The sequence below is a fragment of the Papilio polytes genome, unplaced genomic scaffold (assembly GCF_000836215.1).
Source record: "Papilio polytes unplaced genomic scaffold, Ppol_1.0 DF823688.1, whole genome shotgun sequence".
Classification (NCBI taxonomy): Eukaryota; Metazoa; Arthropoda; class Insecta; order Lepidoptera; family Papilionidae; genus Papilio; species Papilio polytes.
Genome location: NW_013525516.1, coordinates 725,087 through 747,191, shown reverse-complemented (window position 1 = coordinate 747,191; position 22,105 = coordinate 725,087). Strand labels below are relative to the sequence as shown.

The window sequence follows — 22,105 nt, the reverse complement described above, 5'->3', positions numbered from 1 at the left end:
ATAAGTGCCTTTACTAGATAAAATCTGCAAAGTGCACCTTATATTAATTACAAAATGACACACACCAAAATTAATTAAATAAGTGGAATATGTAAAAATACAAAATAAGGAATAATTAATGCTGCTCGTCTAGCGTCCCGTTCAGTTTACACCGCACGGCCGTGTGCGGCGCACGGTTGCTACGCGGCGCGAGGTCACGCGCTCGCTCATCGAATATTTTTAATTCTTACGAAACGATAACGTCAGCGTCAACATTACCTCATAGCATCTATAGTACTATTATTAACTACGCGAACCGGCATTCGGCAGTACCCACGCGGTAGCATCACAAACCGTATGAAAACTGCGGTAATATGATGAAGTACACAGCCCTCGCTTTCTACTTCATAGCGCCGTTATTAGCGAGCGGCTACAGAATATTGGGTATATTCCCCTCATTGGATCGCAACAACCATCTCACCTATCGCGGCCTGCTAAAAGAACTAGCCAATAGGAACCACGATGTGACTGTGATCAGTCATTTCCAATTGCCAAATTCGCCACCTTCTTATCATCATGTTCCTCTCAGCGATACGCAAGTTCTTAAAGGATTGTCCTTCGAGTCAGTGATAGCGAGTGAAATTTCGCGAGTGCCTTTCGAAACTCTTGTGTCAACGAAATCGGGCAACGATGATTGTAAAGTTTTGATGAACAATCACCAAGTGCTTCATATGTTAAGAACTCGACCACGATTTGATGTTATTATTGTGGAGTCTTACAACAGTGACTGTGGAATCGCGTTTGCAGCCAATCTGAGCGCTCCGTACATTTTGTTTAACCCTCAGCCAATACATCCTTGGCAGTACAACCGATTAGGGATCAACTTCAATTCAGCTTTCATACCACAATCGTTGCTGCCCTATGGAAAGAATCCATGGTTCTTTGACAGATTACGAAGTTATATATTGTATCATATAGCCAACTGGGTGTATTACATCGGATCCCAAGTGACAGACCACGTGTACCTCTACAAGTATCTAGGCGACGACTTGCCCTCGTTGGAGAGTTTCGCGTCAAACGCTAGCTTGGTGTTTGTAAACACGCATCAGTCAGTGTACGGAGGCTTCCCCAGACCTGATAACGTAATTGATATCGGTGGCATACATATTAGACCGCCTAAAATTATTCCAACGGTAAGTTCATTCTATTTTAATTTAAAAAAAATGTGTAAAATGCTCAATAAACTTCATTAGTTAGCAATATACTATCGAATATTAGGAATTTATTGCCCTAAATCAGATATGGACCGAAAACGTGACGTGAAGTTTTACGAATAGTTGGCCTTGGCCAAAGTTGATACAAAGAGCAAATAAAGTAAAACGTCAAGAATAAGCCGGCAAAGTACTACATACATAACAAAACGTGCTGATTTATGAATAAAAAACCTTCTAAATATTACAATGGTTGAACTTCGGATAATAATTGGAGTAAATAACAAGATACAAATGTTATCGTGTTGTAATTACATTTACATTTACACGATATCTACCATTTGTTGTACTAATAAGGATGTCATACATTGAGTCATAATCAAAAGTAGCTCATATTGATTTTGAGCGCGCGCATCGAGACCGAATGCCAAGGACGACGAATCCAGTAAACATATTTATTCACTTAATATCTCGTAAACACCCACGCCTTAAAAGATGGAGATTGTAATACAAACTTCTATTTAACTTATAACTTGTCAATTCTATAGTTTGACTAGAAGACATTTTATATGATTTACAAAATAAATAACTAACATGGTCAATGTTTCCACGAGATCGTATTAGGATTTTCACATGTATGTCTTTCCTACAATTGAGTACAGCGAAATAATTTATAATAGACAAAAGATATCAAAATAATACTGTTATTTTAGAATGGCAATAATTGCAATACTAAAAAAATAAAAGAAACAAGAAAAGCGTCAAACAAACCAAATGGGTTAAGCTAACCTTGACACGTCATGGTTAAGAACTTCATTGTTATGCAAATGTGTACTCTGATATTTCAAGCATAGATTCACAAGTTAAAATTCGACGACAAAAACAAATCTAAGTTAAAATATCGATTTTATATATTCACTTTCCGATTTTGCAGGAAATCGAGAGATTTATAAATGAAGCGGAGTACGGGGTGATATACATGAACTTAGGCTCCACGGTCAAAGACTCTACATTACCTAAAGAAAAGTTGAACGAACTTCTTTCTACATTCAGCAAGTTACCATTGAGAATCTTATGGAAATGGGATGGAGATGTCATAGAAAACTTGCCGAGAAACATCATGACAATGAGGTGGCTCCCACAATATGAAATACTGAGTAAGTATACTTTATTGAACACGACTACCAACATTAAAATAAAACTAGTCACATTAAATAAGAACAATTGTTTTTTATGCCACAACCCGGTCACCATATTCCTTCGTAAAAAATTCATCATCTTCTTCCTTATCCTACTCCCGTAGAGTCCGTGCGACAGGTTTTTGTCCTCCACATAACTCTATCATACGTCATCTCAAACATCACTCCCTTTTTGATCATGTCACTTACGCAATACATCCATCTCTTTCTAGGTCTACCTCTACCGATGTACCTTTCCACACTCATAACTATCGTTCTTCTTGTAACATGCGATTCATCCCTCCTCATAACATGCCCATACCATACTTCGTGAAACAGTTGTTTAACTAATTCGATTACTTTTTACATTACAGAACATGATAACGTAAAAGTGTTCATCTCTCACGCTGGTATCCTAAGCACAATCGAGGCCATTGACTCTGGTATCCCTGTAGTCGCGATACCTCTATTCGGAGACCAGTATGGCAATGCCGCAGCGATGGCAGATGCCGGTATCGCAACTATTGTTGCTTACAATGATTTGAAAAAATCACTACTCTTGGACGCTGTAAATGAAGTATTGGATTCAAAGTAAGTATCTATACCTCATATAAATGGCAAAAAGATGACGGTGAAATTAACGGTTTGTTTAATTTTCCAGATGTCAACAACGTGCAAAACTTGTATCGAAAATATGGCACGACCGTTCTATGTCGCCGTTAGAGACTGCGATATATTGGACAGAATATGTCGCCAGATACAACGGCGCACCAAACTTACAAGCATCTTCTGCCCAATTACCATTATACCAACAACTGCAGTTGGACGTTCTTGCATTTGTAGCTATAGTGTTATACATTCTAGCATATGTAGTGTATAAAATATTAAGCGTGTGTTGTTTTTGTTGCTGTCAGAATGATGCGGCGTCACAAAACGCAGCCGTTGAAGAAAGAAGAAAAGAAAAAAGAGTGAAATTTGATTAGGAATCTCATATTCAGAGTATTTGTGTGATTGTTATAAGGATAATGGGACAATTACTTAATTTAAAGTTAAATAAACACGAGTATGTATTTATAATGCTGATGTTAAGATAAAAGTTTTGAAAAACCTAGATGTTTTATTTTTCATAATTTACGTACCAGCAGGTAAATATATACAGTACATAATGTGATTTTAGTAATGTCATTAAATTTAGATACAACTTTTACGCACAATTACAAATAATTTTCGTTCAGGCGCTAACAACACAATTATTGGGATATAGTAAAAATTCAAAAGAAGGAATTTGCAAAAATTAATCCAGTCAACCTATTCATGACAATTCTATTTACACTGAACCTACATTTCCTTGCATGCACGGGTTGCTTGGAGAAACGCCTGTAATAATGAATATAGCAATATCATACAAACGAAAATTTTGCATAAAATCATAGTAATGTAATACTTCTTGCTGGCCAAATTTGATCGTTTGTAAAATGTTAAGTAAAATTTTTTGAACTTTTTTACACATAATTCTCGTTATGAGCCCTAAATTTGATATGTATTTCACTTTTCATACAAACCAATTACGTAATATATGGCGTCTGTAACGTCATGATTATGACTGCCCCTATTATCTTGAAATATTTTTGGCACATTTTATATCTTAACTAACTATATATACGTGATGATATGTAATTCAATAATCAATTTTTAAAGATAACAATTGCTTAAAATATTCAGTTCATAGTTTGTTTGTAATAGTACGGACTTATAATAGAAAATCGTAAATACATAAAATGAACGTGTCAGTGTTATTAAATTTAATTCTACTATCAACATGTATAAGCAACGAAGTTCATTCATTAAATATATTAGGAGTGTTTCCGTATCAAGGTAAAAGCCACTTCAACGTTTTTGAGCCATATTTAAAAGAATTAGCAAGCAGAGGACATAACCTAACAGTTATTTCATACTTTCCTCAGAAAAAACCGCTTAAGAATTATCATGATATCAGTTTGGCGGGAAAAGCTATGATATTCGAAGGTATAGTCCCATTCCAAAAACAATCTATGCTAATAAATATTATTACTTCTTTGGGACTATCGTATATGGCGGTTGATAATTGTAACATTATGATGGATGATGAAGAGGTACAAGATTTATGGAAAACAAAAATGAAATTCGATGTCGCAGTTGTGGAACAATTTAATGGTGACTGTGCTTTAGGGTTAGCGCATATACTGAACGCTCCTGTTGTCGCTCTCACATCCCACCATTTGATGCCGTACCATTTTGATCGTTATGGAATTTCATACAACCCATCGTACATACCGTTCTTATTATCAGACGGAAGCACTAAATCGACTCTAATGCAACGTTTGCAACATACCATTTTACATATTTATTTCAATTTGAGTTACCGATTTATAACACAAAGATATGAATATAAAGTACTATCCAAATACGTCGATAATATACCATCACTGGAAGAATTAGGTCGTAATATTAAATTTCTACTACTGTATAATAATATGATGTTAACTGGGTCAAACATTTTACCTGCCAATGTGATTGAAGTTGGCGGTTACCATGTTCCTAAACCGCAATCCCTGAATGGTGTAAGTATTGTACATAATTTAATCAGATTATACGATAAGATTTGACAATTATAATAAATATGTTGTTTTAAAAAATCACACCATTTACAAATTATATGAATTACAGGCTTTATTTATATCTTTATTTATAAAGGCCGAAAGAAAGAATGGACTTTCACAGTTTGTGCAGATTTGACAAACCAATTAATTCCTATTACTTAATTGTTGCTAATATTTATTACTAGGAGCAACTAAGAGCATTGCAATTTTAAATTGACATTTTATAGCCGTTAATCGAGGCTTCTATTGCAGGAGCTTCTCAAGTTTGTGGAAGAATCAAAACATGGGGTCATCTATATAAGTTTTGGTTCCATGCTGAGAACTGCTTCGATGCCGAAAGACAAAATGCAAGCGATTTTAGACGCGCTCGCCGAACTATCTCAGAGAGTTGTATGGAAATGGGAAGCAAAATCACTTCCAGGGAAACCTAAAATGTATTTGTATCTAAATGGCTGCCACAGAACGATTTATTAGGTGAAAACTTTATTTTCAATTTAAAATATATCAGCTTCAATCGACAATTATGGCGGATCTCTGCCTAGGTCTTTTCCCCTCAACCTAATGCTGCATATTCTAAACAAATGATTAAAAATTTGAACAATGTGCTTACTTTTTTCTAGCACATCCAAATGTCGTTGCGTTTTATTCCCATTGCGGCATGTTGGGGACGACTGAAGCTTTGTATCACGGAGTGCCTCTAGTGGGCATGCCGATGTTCGCTGATCAATTCCGAAATGCTGCCGCCATAGAGGAAAGTGGTTTTGGTGTTACCGTAAAATTGGAAAATCTTACTAAAGATAATCTACTAAAGAAATTTAAAACGGTATTAGATCCTGTGTAAGTAGTTCTTGTTACTTTAGATTTCTAACAATCAATAATTATAACTAACTATCGCCCGAACTCCGTCCGCGTCGAATTAAAAAAAAAACAAAGTAGCCTATGTGTTCTTTCAGAGTATGCTCTACGTCTAAGCCGAATTTCATCGAGATCCGTTTAGCAGTTTGGGCTACAAACTCTATCAAGCATCAATCAATCAATCCATTTAAACTTTCGCCTTTATAATATTAGTAAGAAGTAAGATAAGATGACGCTCTAACAACGTTGAAATATTTTATTTCATTGTAATCCTTTTTAATTAATTTTAATGGCAAAATGAACCTCTAATAGGTTGGACCAAAATGATACTTAAACTAATATAACTATGGTTCCTTTCTTATTAAACCTTGCGTCTTTCGATTGTTACAAATTTAACTTGAGTATTGAATTTATATTTCCAGTTGAAATCCAATCTACTAATGTAATCGACTGATAAACAACGTATTTATGCAAGAACTTTAAATGTGTAATATAATATCTTCCTCATGCCGTAAGTTAGGGTGTTATATTACAATATGACTTCCAGGTTCCAAGCGAATGTTAAATTATTATCAAAGGCTTGGCATGATCGTCCGAAACCTATGGACACAGCGATACATTGGACCGAGTTCACCGCGAAGTACCCAAGCCTCACATTCAGGTCACCAGCTGCAGATGTCCCCCACTACCAATATTATTGTGTTGATATTATTTTTATTCTATCCATGATACCCATTACTATTATTTGTATCGGGGGTATATTGTATAAAACCTTTTTTAAAAGCAAAAAACAAAAGACTTACAAGAAAAAAGAGAAAAACACCTAATTTAATACAGTTCTTATTTAATAAATGAAAAATAATTTAAACTCCCAGTTGCGGTTTTAATTATCCTTTATCCTTCAGCTGTGAATTTGTTTAGAAGCATGATTATTTGCATTGAATTAAAATAAATAAAATAAAAATCACGAAATGTGCCATAACTTTTCATATAACGATGTGTTTTTAAGAAACCGCCAACATGTTTTTTTTTCGGTCTGTAAGCAATGGAAACCCACGGTAAGGGCCACAGGCAACAATATACAGTTTAGATTATAAAATATTTTAAATAACAAATTAATTAATATTTATCATTTAAATATTAAGCTTAGCAGTTTTTAGTTTGCCAAATCAAGGTAACTATTGCACCGATTCTGAAAGGTTAGTCTCGTACAAGGTCTAAATCTAGATTTAGACTACATGGATATCTTTATTCTGTTCACCTTTAAACGATTAGAGGTCGTGGGAACGCTTTAATTCATTACTTAATCTATAAAGAATTTATACTTTCATACATAGTCACACTTAATATTACAATTAAATTCTTAAAGTAAATTATTAAAACCCATGTTTATAAACTAACTTTTTGTTAGTAAAATTTAATGTAACAAGCAGATATTTAAATAGAATGTACAATTATAAAAAAAAACGATCTATCTGTACTAATATTATAAAGAGGAAAGATTTGTATAGTTGGATTTTTGTATGGATTGTAACTCAAAACCTACTTTACCGATTTCAAAAATTCGTTCACCGTTAAAAAGTTACGTTATCAATGTGTTATACATTGATAACGTAACTTTTATAGGATACATTTTTATTGTTAAAGTTTCGCATGAAATTATGAAAATTTTATTTTATTATTTAAATTTGTCAAATGATCAATTACAAATGTCGAAGTGACATGACATGATGACAACCCTGCTTCCTTGATGTTGGCAGCAACTTATGGTCTCTTTCCCACATTAGGGTTTTTATCCAAAATATTTACCCCTTAAGCTTAATGGCGTTAAAATATATAGCCTAAAGCGTGACTTAATTTTTATTAAAAAAAAAATTCAAAAATATGCTGTAATTACCCTTTATTTATAGAAGAAGTATAGATTCACGCAGATTCGCGAGCAACAGCTAGTCTGTAATAATTTGAGATGGAGTTTAATATTTTGAATATCGTCGCATAATAACGGTCAACACTATCTTTTACAAACAGTAAATTAAACTGCGATGTTAAATATCAACGCTAATTAAATGTCAAATAAGAAGTACTTTATTATCCAAATATATTGTTATCTCTTTTTGACCGACTTCCCGCAAGAAGGAGGTACTCATTTCGTCTGTATTTTTATCAGTAGATATAAAGCGACGCCGTGACTGAATTACACGAGACGGGCTTTGATTGTCGCGATGAATGTATCGCTAGTGTAACTAAAATGAAAGTCACTTTAGTCGTGTGTTCAGTGCTAGTGTTAATAACATGTGGCCAAATAAAACAAGTGAATTCACTAAACATATTAGGATTGTTCCCGTTCCCTGGAAAGAGTCATTTCTTCGTTTTTAAACAGTATCTCAGAGAGCTTGCAGAAAGGGGACATAATGTGACAGTGGTATCTCATTTCCCAAGAACAGACAACCCTAAAAATTATCATGACATAAGTCTAGCTAATACTTCGGAGATTCTAGAAGATGTGTTTGAAGTGAAAAAGTCGTATTGGGCATTGTTGAGGTTGAGTTTTGCGCTTGTAGAATGGGGTACTGACAATTGTAGAGTCATGCTTTCAAATAAAAATGTACAACACGCTTGGAATACGACAAAATTCGACATCGTTGTTACAGAACAGTTTAATAGTGATTGTTCTTTAGGATTGGCACATCATTTAAAATTGCCAGTGATTGGTCTAGCTTCTCATGCGTTGATGCCTTGGCATTATAGTAGATTCGGAATTTCTTTCAATCCCTCTTATGTCTCGCATATGTTTTTAAGCGGAGGCACCAAGCCATCACTCTATGAGAAAGTTGAAAGAGTTTTATTCGATAATTACTTAAGATTCATTTATAAGTTTTACTGCCAAAGAATCGATCAGAATACTTTAGCGCAATATTTCGACGATGTACCACCCTTGGAAGAATTAGGACGTAATATTAAATTTCAACTGGTTTATAGTTATTTTGTACATTTTGGATCGAGTCTGTATCCACAGAATGTGATAGAAGTTGGTGGTTATCATGTACAAAAACCTAAGAAGTTACCTGATGTGAGTATAATGTAATGAATAATTTTAAAATAACTTTTGTTTATTATTGCAATTCTATTTTCAAAAACAAAGCTATAACTTGCTTAATTATCATTATTTATTACAATGACAGCATTGCAATTATTATAATCTAAATTACTTAAATGAAATATCGTTTAATTATCTCACAAGAAAATTCTACAAATACAATTTGCATTTTTTTAATTATTTGCATTTTGTATAAAAGATATTTCTGTCATCGATACTCTAGTAAAAAATGCTTATAAATAGTGAAAATTTTCAGGATATACGTAAATTTATTGAGGAATCTCAACATGGAGTTATTTATATAAGTTTTGGGTCTATGTTAAGATCCACAACCACACCCAGAGAGAAGATAGAGACTATTATCGGCGCACTAAAAGAACTCCCGCAGAGATTTATTTGGAAATGGGAAGAAGATTCTTTACCCGGAAATCCACCAAATATCTACCTTTCTAAATGGCTACCACAAAACGAAATCTTATGTAAGTATATTGTCGAAAAACTAGCGCCAGTGAGGGAGTAAATGTATTTGTTATTGGCTTATGTCTTGTATTGAATAGCCATTGTCTTTTAACGCCACTGGAATAATAACACGGCTCATTTTTTTATTAGCATAAAAAATCAGCGGAACCAATATTTGTTAAAATTCAAGTCAAGCTTAGCTTACTGACATCGAGGACGAATATATTTTTAATCTGTTTGCCTTGCAACTAATAGTGAATTATTTTTATTCGATTATACTATCGATTGACTTTTTAACTTATTCAAGTGTAAAGTCCTATGTCCAACAATGGGCAGATAAAGGCTGATGATAATAGGTAAAGTTAGGGTAATGGGTAAATTTTAAAGAGTTGAAAGAATTGTGCTGGGACCGCGACAAAATAAAATGCATTCTTCCTGTCTATCCATAAGCATTATGGTCGTGAGTTATGTTGATTTAATATTGTTTTATTCACCAGGTCATCCCAATGTATTGGCGTTTTATTCACATAGCGGTCTCTTGGGTACGTCAGAGGCCTTGTACCACGGTATACCAATGTTAGCTATGCCTATATTTGGAGACCAACCAGGAAATGCAGCGGCCATTGAAGAGAGCGGTCTGGGCGTCCAAATAGAATTTATGGAACTCACGAAAGAGGGTCTTTTGGAGAAATTTAAACAGATATTGGAGCCTGGGTAAGTATTTTTAAATCGTACATGATTTAAATAAAAGGTGACGAATCTGGGTGTTTCCCAGATTAATGGAGTCTATATAGGTAATTGACCCAAAGCAGAGAAAAACTCGCAATGGGTCAATCGACCTGTTGGCGTATAAATGCCAACGGGCCCAACGGGAAACATCGAAGAACGTGTGCACGTAAAACAACTTCCTCCTTTTCAAAATTGTTTAAAAGTACAAAGAACTTTGTCGTTAAAATAAAACTTGTATACAAAAAAAACATAAAGTCAACTCAAATACGTTAATTTTGTATGTATTTTACGAGTTTTCTTAATCTAATCCCTTTAGATTTTTTCACATAATCTATAATAGTTACTCTCAAGGAGAACCTTGTTAAATTATATAATACTTTAATAAACATGATTTTAATCCAAATCCATTAAATTAAACCTGATTTCCGATTCTTACTTAATGCTTATTAACTTAAATAATATGAATACTTCATTAATCTCGACTTATATTAATTACTAGCTGTTCCCATGCGACTTCATCCGCATAAAAATTATAAAAAAATCACTTTATTGTTCACATTTGTCAATTTATCAATGGCAAATGTCAAAATGACATGACATAATGTCAAATCATGGCAACCTTGCTTCCTTGATGTCGGCAACAACTTATGGTCTCTTTCCCACATTAGGGTTTTTATCAAAAATATTTATCCCTAGTTTAAAGGCGTGAAAATATAAAGCCTAAAGCGTGACAACAAAAAAAGAGTTATTCGAAAATATGCTGTTATGACGCTTTATTATATTAGTATATACTATTATACTTAGACGTTATTTGATACACAGGTTTCGTGCGAAGGTTAAAACATTATCACAAGCGTGGAAAGACCGACCAGTCTCGAGTATGGATACCGCAATACATTGGACCGAATTTGCCGCTCGTTATCCAAACCTTACCTTCAGATCCGCGGCAGCAGATGTCCCTCTCTACCAATATCTATGTCTAGATGTATTCTTTATTTTATTGGTCATACCATTATTTATTATTGTACTATTTCTTCGCTACATGTTTGGTAATAAAAAGGAGACAAAAACAACGAATAATAAAAAGAAGTCAAAGAGAGAATAAATTCCAGTATTATTACCCGAATGGCAAAGGGTTGTTTTCGCGAGTATGCAAGTTCATTTCTTGTTTGAGATTTTGTATATATGTATTCATGGCTCCTGGTAGCTTAAACAATTGAAGCAATTAAAATAGTGAATGTTTTCCGGAGTTGGTTATAAACCAGTCGGGTTTCTTGTTTTGTTAATTAATTATTTAATTGTATCTATTCGTTGATAGAAATATAATGAATAGAAAAAACTATGATAAGGAGAAATGACATGTTTTTTATACGTAAATCAAGTATCCACATCTTATTTGAATATACTCGTGATTGTGAATAAAATAAACTTAATTTAAAAAAACCAATGGTCTTATTTTATTTTATCTATCACACGATAGCTAATTAAGATCTCGAAAATGCTAGATTCATAATTTAATGAAAGTGCCTTTAAAAGTACAATCGTTATATTTTTAACACAAGGTCAATTTTTAAAACATAACAAATTAACAGGTAGTCGTAAAATTAAGTGTTGACCTTTACAACGCCAAGTGTGTTTAAATGCGTTCACACGCATTGTACTTTTAAATAAGATAACATCTAAATTATTTAGCCATAATTTCGTCGCCAAAACCCTATTTCAATCACCTGATATGAGAAACTAGATTTGCTCGCAACTCCGTTTACGTGGAATTAAAAAAAAAGTTAGTAGCCTATTTGTTCTTCCAGACTATCCTCTTCATCTGCGCCAAATTTCGTCAAGATCCGTTCAGCAGTTAAGGCTACAAACTCTAACAAACATCTATCCATCCATCTAAACTTTCGCATTTATAATATTAGTATGAAGTAAGAAGTAAAATTAATAATGACAATATGTGTAATTTCGTATAAATTTTTCGATATCACATGGTAACACTTTGATTTCACGGTATATTACAAACCGCGGTATCAGGCGACTGCGGCATGCATCTTATCAGCAGACAGTATAACTTTGTAGTCTTTACATGATACCGATATCTGACGTCACACTACTATTCGTCACACCAAATTGCACGCAGTCTGCACGTCAAGGTCGCAATCAAACCTTTGTATAAATAAATACTATAAACAAGCAATGCAATTTATCTGCTTTAATTCATAATTTACTTTTTAACGCCATATTGCTTGGAGAAGTTCCTTAATAACATTAAAAGTAAAAAATCTAAAATTGGTAGCTATTAAAAATTATGATCACGAACAGAGTGTAAATAATAAAATAGTAGACCGCAATAGAAAGTAATAACAAATGTAAATGTAGAATACTCGGTTATTATGGCACAATACAACTCAATAACTACCCTAGCATGACCGACAATATCGATTTAAAAATGCTTCAGTTATTTACTTTTCAGGGATGTTAGGCCCGGTTTCTTTCCCAGCATTTCCTTAAGGTAGTCAGGTTACTTACTGATTTTCATCTATACTAATATTATTAAGAGGAAAGATTTGTATTTTTGGATTTTTGTATGTATTGAATAAGCCGATTTCAAAAATTCTTTCACCATTAGAAAGCTACGTTATCGTCGTTACTCGACTATAGGTTTAAATTTCATGTGGATGGAGTCGCAGGCAACAGCTAGTTTAAAATATAAATGTTCAATTGATCTATGTTTTTGTTATACTTTGTAAATTGTTTAATCATTGACCATTGATGCGCCACTTTTTACATTTAAACCTTCAAGGTTTCAGAGTAATTGTTAAATCAATTAAGTACTTTTTACTGTTCTACGCTTTTTTAGTTGTAGTTCTTTCGAATACCTTTGTTTTTGTAACCATTCCTAGATACTATTACGCTGAAGGTAATATTTTACTTAATAATTACATAGACTGTTAAAATCATACTAATATTATAAATGCGAAACTTTCGATTGATGGATGGATGTTTGTTAGATTTTATAGCCTAAACTGCTGAACGGATCTACATAAAATTTGACCTAGATCTAAAGGATAGTCTGGAAGAACACATAAGCTACTTTTGATATTTTTTTTAATCCCATGCGGACGCAGTCGCAGGCAAAAGCTAATAGTCTAATACAGATTTAATCTCGATATTTCAAGAACTATTAAAAATATATATTTTTAATGGATTCTTGGTTCTCATATTATGGGTTCTTTAATTTTATTTTGCCTTTTAATCTATCTATCTATACTATCTATACTATTATAATAAAGCGTAAACACACACTTCTTTGTAGCCTAAGATGTCAGCAATTACAGCATATTTTTAAATAATTATTTTTTTAATAATAAGCCCTACACTTACGTCACGCTTTAGGCTATATATTTTCACGCCATTAAACTTAGGGGGTAAATGTTTTGGATAAAAACCCTAATGTGGGAAAGAGACCATAAGTTGCTGCCAACATCAACAAAGAAAGATTGCTAAGGTTTGTCATGTGATGTCATATCATTTTGACATTTGCTATTGATAATTTGACAAATGTAAACAATAAAGTAAAATTTTCATAATTGCATGCGGATGAATTCACACGGGAACAGCTAGTTTATTTATGTAATAAAGAGTGAAGGTCCTACGCGGTAGTTTTGTCAGCTTTGATTAAACTTTTGATGCAGTTTTATTGTGCCCTTATTTGGATTATTAGCCAATTATATACCGAAATACTATTCTTAAGTATCCGCTTAATTTGTGTAGTTACGAAGGCAGGAAGTATTTTAGTAGGTTCTTTGAATTTAATTTATGTCTTGATTTTTTTAATGATTTCCTATTTGCACAAAATGTAGGTACTTAACCTAAAACTAAGTTTAAAAGTGAAAAAAAGATATCCTATAAGGTAAAATTAAACCTCTATTTTGTAGTTATTAATAAGGAAAAAATGTGGATGGCTACAAAGGAAGAGGAAGACCAAAGAGAGTATGGATGGATTGTGTAAAAGAGGATATGCTTAAGAAGGGATTGGACTCAGATATGAAGGCTGATAGAAATGTATGGAAAAGCACATACAGTGCCGACCCTCCATAAGTGATAAGGGCAAGTTGATGATGACGAATTAGTAAAAAAAACAAGTTTAGGTGTACCTTAACTTTTATAACAGTAATATAATACTTTGGATTGTTTAATTATAATTACATAAGAATAATAACGTAACGTTATCATTCTCGTGAATAGTGTAATATCATTGACAAGATATAAAACATGAATCAAGACTGTACCTCAAACTAGTTAATTACGTCACCGGCCACTTCCAGTTCACATCACGCCGGCGCGCGAACGGACGACCGTTTGCAACGTTAAAATGAATCTCGTGGTGACCTTCTTAGTTATTGTTATAGCAAACAGTGCAAGTTGTTTAAACATTCTCGGCATCTTTCCGTATCAGGGCAAGAGCCATTTCTTCGTTCATAGAATTTATTTAAGAGAATTAGCAAAACGTGGTCATAATGTTACAATTATTTCACACTTCCCAGAAAAAGAGCCGCCGAAGAATTATAATGATATTAGTTTGGCGGGAAGTATAAAGATATTAGAAGACGATATGCCGATAGACAGGTCGTATATGACCGTTCTACAAGTTGGAGTGTTCTTGACTACAAGTGGAAAAGAAAACTGCGAGGTTATGTTGGCAAATAAAGATGTTCAAGACATGATTAAGCAAAAACCTAAGTACGATGTTGTTGTTGTTGAAGTTTTTAATAGTGATTGTGCTTTAGGAATTGCTTACAAGTTAAATGCACCTGTCGTGGGAATAACGTCCCATATATTAATGCCTTGGCACTACAATCGGTTAGGTATACCGTATAATCCTTCTTACGTGTCCTTTCATTTCCTCGAAGGTGGAACTAAGCCGACACTCGTACAACGACTAGAAAGAGTCGTGTTCGACACATATTTTAAAACGTTTTACTATTTTGTGTCACAAAGAAACGATCAAAACACACTTGCAAGATATTTCGACGATATACCTCCTTTAGAAGATTTAGCGCGGGAAATGAAATTCTTACTTTTGTATCATAACTTTGTTCTCACTGGATCTAAATTGTTCCCGGCTAATGTTATAGAAATAGGCGGTTATCATGTACAAGAATCCAAACCGTTAACAGGAGTGAGTATTCATCATTACCATTTTTGTAATAATCATACCAATATCATACTAATATTATAAATGCGAAAGTTTAAATGGATGGATGGATAGATGTTTGTTAGAGTTTGTAGCCTAAACGGCTGAACAGATTTTGATGGAATTTGGTACAGATGTAGAGGATAGTCTGGAAGAACACATAGGCTTTTTATCCCGGAAATAGTTACGGTTCCCGTGGGATGCATTAATTTCGTATTTTGATGTTTACTCGATAATTCTGCAACGGTTCAACATATCTTATTGAAATTTGGTACAGATATAAAACAAAGTCTGGAGTACACATGGAATAAGGTTCATCCCCGAAAAATGTCCGGTTCCCAAGGGACACGTTATTTACATAGTTCGTCTGTTTTCTAATACCACGCGGACGAAGTCGTGGGCAACAGCTAGTCAAATTATATTTATTGATAGATACTTGTATAAAATGCGTTTTTTAAAAATCGAGGCCAGCTGATCGTAATTACTTACCTATATTATATTAAAGGTATATTCGAAGATCAAGACAACAAATTCTAGTTGATAAACAACATCCTCTCAAGCTCGTGCTTAACAGGACTTATGTTCAAGTTAATAAATTAAATAATTCATCATACAGATAACTTGAAAATGTTAAAAATTGCATAAAATAATTCACTGCTAATAATTAACGAGCCAATATTGCTCCAACAATCGATCAATAACTTAGGACCAATAGATTTGAAAAAACAGGTCATCTAACGGAAAATTCTTATACGAAAAATTTTTATTTGCAGGACTTGAAAAAGTTTTTCGATGCGGCGGAACATGGTGTCATATACATAAGTTTCGGATCAGTTATTAAAAGTTCAACAATGCCGCGCGACAAACTCGACGCGGTGCTGGCAGCTGTTAGGGAATTGCCGCAGAGATTCGTCTGGAAGTGGGAAGATAAAACTTTGCTCGTCGACAAAAATAAACTCTATCTCGCTGATTGGCTGCCCCAAGTCGATATTTTGGGTAAACATATTTACTTTTGTAACATGATTTCTTTTATTGATTTGTTAAATGCTTCGCTGATTTAAATTATTTCAAGGATTTTGAATTCAGATTTTTTTTATAAAAAGAGCCTATTCTATTCTATGTTTGAAGCTCTTTAGTATTAATTAATGGTTTATTCATCAGCAATTGCAATTCTTCTAACACCCTAATATTAAATTTGTATAAATTACAACATCCTACCACATGCAACTACAACGATTTCCGCAGTTGTTAAAGAATTTTGTAACATATTGACAGGACATCCAAAAACATTGGCTTTTCTATCACACGGTGGTATGGGAGGGACAACAGAAGCGATTCACTTTGGAGTACCAGTTGTAGCAATGCCAGTATTTGGGGACCAACCTTCTAACGCTGCAGCGGTAGAAGAGAGCGGCCTAGGAGTACAACTGCAAGTCAGAGACTTGAATAAAGAAAATCTAATCGCTGCGTTCAAAAAAGTTTTGGATCCAAAGTAAGTTACAAAAATATTGCATGAGTTGTTGACATAATTTCGTCATTTACAATGACAAAGCATTTTTTCGATATTACTTAATTCAGCCGTTTATTACAGCGATAAGGCAACTCGTATTCACTTTATCTGATTTTTAGTAAAATACTATAAACTTTTTATGAGACATAAAATAATAGCATAGAGCCAAATGTTATCTATTTCCTGGACTATGCTTTTTTCTGAAGTACATTTAAATCTTGAATTAACACCTTTACTTTTGAAAATGATAAACAAGTTAGTTCCGAATATTCTCGAATAACCGAGTTTCGTGTCGAGATTGCGGTTGGAGAAACTATTCGATGTCGTCACGATTATTACGAATTCTGAGAACTTAAATGGAATTTTAATGCCGTAAACATTGTATATTGAATCTGAATATATATTTCAATATCTGAATGTTGAATAGTAAAGAAAATCGTCCTTAACTAATAATCAATTAAAAACCAAACAAAAAAATACTCCGTCTTCGTACATTTACTACCTACATTATAGAATAAGCAAGCAGATAAATAAATTGTCGATGACGCAGCAAAAAATTTACATTATCATTGATAGAGATGCAAAAAAAAATAGATATTTTAAATATGTTATCACTTTATATCGACAATATATCAACGTTCAAATATTTGTAATTTTTTATCAACAAAATTTTACACTTTGCCCCGAAATAATGCGCTATAATGTAAAATAAGGCGAAAACACGGTAAAAACCGCTAAAGACAGTAAAAACAGTACAAGGTAAAAATAGTGTTCACTTTAAAGTGCTAAATAATGAAATATTACAGATCCCTTACCTCTCGTACGCCTACCCTCCGAACACAGGACTCTCCAAACAAAACTTTTAGGTTATATTTATTCGCACAAGAAATTTTTAAACACTTTCTATTTTCAAAAATAACCTCTTTTTTTTCTAGATTCCGCACCAACGTGAAACTATTGTCAAAAGCATGGCACGATCGACCGATGGCGCCATTGGATACGGCGATATATTGGACAGAGTTCGCGGCGCGGTATTCTAATTTCACGTACAGAACCGCAGCAGCCGACGTACCTTTGTATCAATACCTCAATCTGGATATCATACTGGTGTTCTCAACATTACTGGTATTAACACTGGCCACTTTGAAAGCCATAGTGACTTTTTCCTGCGGTGGTAAAAGAAAAGAGGTTCCGACCAAGAAGGTTAAACGCAAGAAAAATTAAGATAAAAGAAAAAATGTTAATAATTATGAAAAGACAATGTTAACAAAAATATTAAGCGTAAAGTAATAAAACAGATTTGCGAGTAAACACAAGTTAAGCTATTTTAATTTAACTAACCATATTTGATGTACGTATTTAAAATGACGTGGGATGTAGGAATATGTAAGAATATAGGATATTTATACTATAAATTATTGAAAATTGTTAAGGAGTTATACGTAATAACATCTGGGAGTTTTTGTGTGACATAATTTTTATAGCAATAATGCGTCATGCATTTAAAGTTAAAAAAATAAAACTTTCTACATTTGATAAAAATGTTTTTTACACCATTCAATTGTCTGGAGTTTTTTTCCACTAAAGTGAACCTCATAATTTAATAGAAAAGCAATTCATTTACTGAATATGTTCAAATCTATCCTTATGTTATTATTTATTAAAACTAACACTATATTATGTGCACTATGATTTTTATAATGCTGCTAATTGAAACCGAAATATGAAGATAAAATTGGAATAAAAACTTTTACAAGCAACTTCATAGTGAAGTGCTAAAATTACAGGCCTTTAAGAAGCAGTTTTATTTCTTACGAAATCTTCTTGTCTGACATTTATCTTCTGTCAGCCTATATTTTTTTAATAAAATTGTGAATAACTCTAAAAAAAAACAATATGTAAAAAGTCGGGCTTAAATATATATTTTTTTAATATGTGTCTCACAGAAACATGGCATTGGGAGAAAATTAAATATCAAAATGCAATATGAAACATCAAGAGCTTATTATGAACGTTACAACGTAAATGTAAGTTAATAACTGAAGCTATTTCAACCTTCGTTGTAATAATTACTGTTTATTATCCCATATAAGACTAAATTACATTAATAATTACACGACAAAAAATGAGTAATCAGTAAATCAAATTTAGTTGCCGAATAGTTTTTCTTCACCGTATAGTAACTGTAAATTTGTAACGGTAAAGTGTCGATGACCTAGGTACCCGGGCATTGTTTTTATAATATCTAACTTCGTAGTTGACTACATATTTTAGTGGTCTATGTTTTAGAGTACCCCACACTTTAACTCGGTGCACTTTGTAAGCAATACGTCTTAGTGTCCTTCAAGAAGTGAGCCTACAATTTCCTCAAAGGCCGGCAACGCATCTGTAGTTCCTCTGGTTGGGATGTCCATGGGCGTCGTTAACCACTTGTGGTCCCGCCGCTCGTTTGCCTTTTAATATGTAAAAAAAAAAACTAGAGTCTAAGCTAAATCGACTCTTATTGCGAATAATTGCAGTGAAAATTATGTTTAATTTTTCAGATACGTTAAAACGAAAATGGCATGTTGTTGTAAGGCAAAATGTAAGTAAAATGAATAATTGAAAAGTCGTATAATTACGTAGTCAAACTATTTATTTATAAGAAATTAGAATATACTTGTCAAGTACTTTAATGTGAGGACTTAATTTTTTTATAAGGCAATAAAGCGTCGGTGAGTTGTTTGGGACGTTGCGATTTGCCGAAGCACAGATGTCTTACCAGAGACGATATCAAAGCAGGTCCCGTGCCACGACATATGGGATGGCACTACACGGCAAAGGATGCACCTGAACATCAGGTCAGTACAGATCCGTCTTAGGAAATCCCTGAAAAATAGTATAAACATACGTAGGCTAGCCTTGTCACGGAGCCGGATCTCGCATCGATTGTTTAGGATGGCCTTAGGTAGGTAGACTGCATTTTTTTTCCGTGCATTAGTCAATGATTCATATGGACGTTTCTTAAATAAAAGACAAAGTAATTGTTTCAACACAAAATGTTCTGCGTTGTCACTATAACAGAAATATATTCGTTTGGCAGAAATTAAAGTATTTTACAGACATAATCGTATAGAATGACATCCAAGTATCTCGCAATTCGCAAATAATCAATCCTAGATAATGTTGTGTGGCATGTAACTGATATCTCTGGTTCAGTCACCGCAACCGATATCTATTCCAATATTATAAAGATTTGTATTTTTGTTATGTATTGGAATAAATAAAAATTACTGGGCCGATTTCAAAAATTCTTATGCCATTAGAAAGCCTCGTTACCAGTGAGTAACATAGGTCATATTTATTAAAGCTATTTCGATTTTATTCCAGTTGAGATGCGGCTGGCGGCCAGGTCATATTTCCTGTTCTGTACTCAGGAAAATTGAACGACACAATTGCATGAAGAGTGGAGAATGCACGTCTTGTATCGCCACTTGTTCGAAGCCGCCTTGCATGAAGCCGTGTTGCTTTGTGCCGAAGTGCGCGGCTGTCTGCCCATCGGCCACCTCCTGTTGCAAAACGCCTTGCGGACAACCAATCATTAGAGTAGTGAGACATGGAGGCCAATACAACATCTGTACGAAACCTTCAAAAATAAGTAACGCACCATCGGGTCCTTATCCACTGAAATACGTTCTTAACACCTCTCCAGACGATAATGATGCCGAACAAGGAAAAGTGAAATACTCTGTAGAGGCGAAATTCAATGACTATTTATTTGACTACACAAGTTCCCAGGCATCATTCGTTCTCGACTTTTCTCCACCGAACCCAAAATGTTTTAAACCTTGTCCGAAGAAAAGTATCTCATGCCTACTGTGTGACACATATAAATGCTAAATTTATAGTTAAAATTGTTTGTTTATTAATTTTACAAAATTAAAAGTACAGTTTTAACTTGGCATTCTTGTTTTATTTATGGGATAAAGGGTAAATATAGAAATAACTCAAAAACTACAGGGCCAAATCCATTAACCATTAAAAAGCTACATTAACAGTGACATAGGCCATGGTTTTTTCTTTAATTCATATGGACGAAGTCGCAAGCAACAGCTAGTTAGTATTTCAACTTTGGTTAAGGTCAATGTTTTTTGGAGATTACAATAAATGTGGTAATTTATAATATATGGAAACACTTAGTAATAATATATTCTCTTTTTTCAATAATACATATTTTTCACAAACTTCCAAAAATATATTAACACCTTTATGCTTTTTGTACAGCTATTTAGCACAGGAAATTCACAATAGGGAGAAAACATTTAATCTGTTATGAACACAAGGCCAAATTACTTTAAAATATTTATTACTATAGAAGTAACTTAAACCATTGTTCTCTTATTTCCATTAACAGAATTACTATGACTATATCACAGTGAAACAACTTAAAACACGGTTTTTATTCAACAACACTATATTCATTAACATTTGAAGAACCTAAATAAGAAATGCAAGAAATGCAACTATAATATGATAATTCACTAGCTAGGATTGCCTGATTTTTGTGCCAACGCTAACATATTTTCATTGGCAATCATCTGGAATTCATGGAATCTTTGTGAAACTCTCTGATTCATCCTTAAATACTTCTCCATACAATTCAGAGTACACTTTTCCTGAAAATAAAACAGATTTGAGTATTTGGAAAAAAGCATAAGTATTAGGTTAACTGTCCATTAATGTATCTGCATATAAAGAGAATTACGTAAATTTTCAGTATACAACTTATAGTAACATTGTATAATGATATATATTAATAAAATTGATTACCTCAGTTGGTCTTAATGTTCGCGAAGTAAAATCATGAATACAGTCATTGAAACATAATTCTGACAACTTGTTGTATTGCATTAGAAAATCCTTGAACTGAAAAGAAAAATTACGATTTTTGTAAGAGAGTTTTAATTTAGTAAACGATGTTTAAGAATGATTAAGTAGAGATTTATACCGTTTTAATTTGATCAGCTTCACTCATTTCAGGTGGTGCCGCCATTTTTTAAAAATTAATGGAAGGCTGTATCTTTGTTATACTTTAGTTTTTATTAGGAATATAAGGTTTATTAACTTATAAAATAGGAACAACAATTAAAATTTTGTTCACCAGTATTTCAGTTTCACTTTTGAGGTTAGATTTTTACTTTTTCTGACAGAAGAAACAAGTATGAAGCTACAGCCACAGACATAATATTAAAAGTAAAGTTGAGATAAGAAAAAG

At 33.3% G+C, this 22,105-nt stretch overlaps 5 protein-coding genes and 1 pseudogene across 5 annotated transcripts; 5 read left to right on the top strand and 1 right to left on the bottom strand.

Moving 5' to 3' along the window:
- Positions 1-157: 157 nt before the first annotated feature.
- LOC106104353 (UDP-glucuronosyltransferase 2B10-like) lies at positions 158-3,450 on the top strand. Its single transcript, XM_013284386.1, has 4 exons — positions 158-1,172; positions 2,125-2,347; positions 2,743-2,959; positions 3,030-3,450. The coding sequence occupies exons 1-4, from the start codon at positions 354-356 to the stop codon at positions 3,349-3,351; spliced, it is 1,581 nt and encodes a 526-aa protein (XP_013139840.1). The 5' UTR covers positions 158-353; the 3' UTR covers positions 3,352-3,450.
- A 629-nt stretch (positions 3,451-4,079) lies between these two features.
- On the top strand, positions 4,080-6,689 carry LOC106104364 (annotated as a pseudogene).
- A 1,368-nt stretch (positions 6,690-8,057) lies between these two features.
- On the top strand, positions 8,058-11,592 carry LOC106104398 (UDP-glucuronosyltransferase 2B15-like). The gene is made up of 4 exons (XM_013284442.1): positions 8,058-8,932; positions 9,216-9,438; positions 9,916-10,132; positions 10,970-11,592. The coding sequence occupies exons 1-4, from the start codon at positions 8,111-8,113 to the stop codon at positions 11,250-11,252; spliced, it is 1,545 nt and encodes a 514-aa protein (XP_013139896.1). The 5' UTR covers positions 8,058-8,110; the 3' UTR covers positions 11,253-11,592.
- Positions 11,593-14,452: 2,860 nt separating this feature from the next.
- Positions 14,453-18,370, top strand: LOC106104399 (UDP-glucuronosyltransferase 2B2-like). The gene is made up of 4 exons (XM_013284444.1): positions 14,453-15,326; positions 16,115-16,337; positions 16,617-16,833; positions 17,787-18,370. Exons 1-4 carry the CDS (start codon positions 14,520-14,522, stop codon positions 18,073-18,075), a joined length of 1,536 nt encoding a protein of 511 aa, XP_013139898.1. The 5' UTR covers positions 14,453-14,519; the 3' UTR covers positions 18,076-18,370.
- Positions 18,371-18,694: 324 nt separating this feature from the next.
- On the top strand, positions 18,695-20,794 carry LOC106104400. Its single transcript, XM_013284445.1, has 4 exons — positions 18,695-18,878; positions 19,395-19,435; positions 19,552-19,691; positions 20,221-20,794. The coding sequence occupies exons 2-4, from the start codon at positions 19,411-19,413 to the stop codon at positions 20,728-20,730; spliced, it is 675 nt and encodes a 224-aa protein (XP_013139899.1). The 5' UTR covers positions 18,695-18,878; positions 19,395-19,410; the 3' UTR covers positions 20,731-20,794.
- Positions 20,795-21,266: 472 nt separating this feature from the next.
- LOC106104363 (mitochondrial import inner membrane translocase subunit Tim9-like) lies at positions 21,267-22,046 on the bottom strand. The gene is made up of 3 exons (XM_013284398.1): positions 21,839-22,046; positions 21,661-21,756; positions 21,267-21,506 (listed from the first exon to the last, which is right to left on the bottom strand). The coding sequence occupies exons 1-3, from the start codon at positions 21,881-21,883 to the stop codon at positions 21,372-21,374; spliced, it is 276 nt and encodes a 91-aa protein (XP_013139852.1). The 5' UTR covers positions 21,884-22,046; the 3' UTR covers positions 21,267-21,371.
- Between the last annotated feature and the right edge of the window lie 59 nt (positions 22,047-22,105).

Bases quoted from the DNA above. Each gene is read 5' to 3' on its own strand.
- LOC106104400 (XM_013284445.1), top strand. From the start codon at position 19,411: ATGGCATGTTGTTGTAAGGCAAAAT. The intron at 19,436-19,551 runs GTAAGTAAAATG...TTTTTTTATAAG, and splicing joins ATGTTGTTGTAAGGCAAAAT to GCAATAAAGCGTCGGTGAGT. The intron at 19,692-20,220 runs GTCAGTACAGAT...ATTTTATTCCAG, and splicing joins AGGATGCACCTGAACATCAG to TTGAGATGCGGCTGGCGGCC.
- LOC106104353 (XM_013284386.1), top strand. From the start codon at position 354: ATGATGAAGTACACAGCCCTCGCTTTCTACTTCATAGCGCCGTTATTA. The intron at 2,348-2,742 runs GTAAGTATACTT...TTTACATTACAG, and splicing joins CCCACAATATGAAATACTGA to AACATGATAACGTAAAAGTG. The intron at 2,960-3,029 runs GTAAGTATCTAT...TTAATTTTCCAG, and splicing joins AATGAAGTATTGGATTCAAA to ATGTCAACAACGTGCAAAAC.
- LOC106104363 (XM_013284398.1), bottom strand. From the start codon at position 21,883: ATGGCGGCACCACCTGAAATGAGTGAAGCTGATCAAATTAAAACG. The intron at 21,757-21,838 runs GTATAAATCTCT...TTTTCTTTTCAG, and splicing joins AAGCTGATCAAATTAAAACG to TTCAAGGATTTTCTAATGCA. The intron at 21,507-21,660 runs GTAATCAATTTT...TTTTATTTTCAG, and splicing joins GAACATTAAGACCAACTGAG to GAAAAGTGTACTCTGAATTG.
- LOC106104398 (XM_013284442.1), top strand. From the start codon at position 8,111: ATGAAAGTCACTTTAGTCGTGTGTTCAGTGCTAGTGTTAATAACATGT. The intron at 9,439-9,915 runs GTAAGTATATTG...TTTATTCACCAG, and splicing joins ACCACAAAACGAAATCTTAT to GTCATCCCAATGTATTGGCG. The intron at 10,133-10,969 runs GTAAGTATTTTT...TTTGATACACAG, and splicing joins AAACAGATATTGGAGCCTGG to GTTTCGTGCGAAGGTTAAAA.
- LOC106104399 (XM_013284444.1), top strand. From the start codon at position 14,520: ATGAATCTCGTGGTGACCTTCTTAGTTATTGTTATAGCAAACAGTGCA. The intron at 15,327-16,114 runs GTGAGTATTCAT...TTTTATTTGCAG, and splicing joins AATCCAAACCGTTAACAGGA to GACTTGAAAAAGTTTTTCGA. The intron at 16,834-17,786 runs GTAAGTTACAAA...TTTTTTTTCTAG, and splicing joins AAAAAAGTTTTGGATCCAAA to ATTCCGCACCAACGTGAAAC.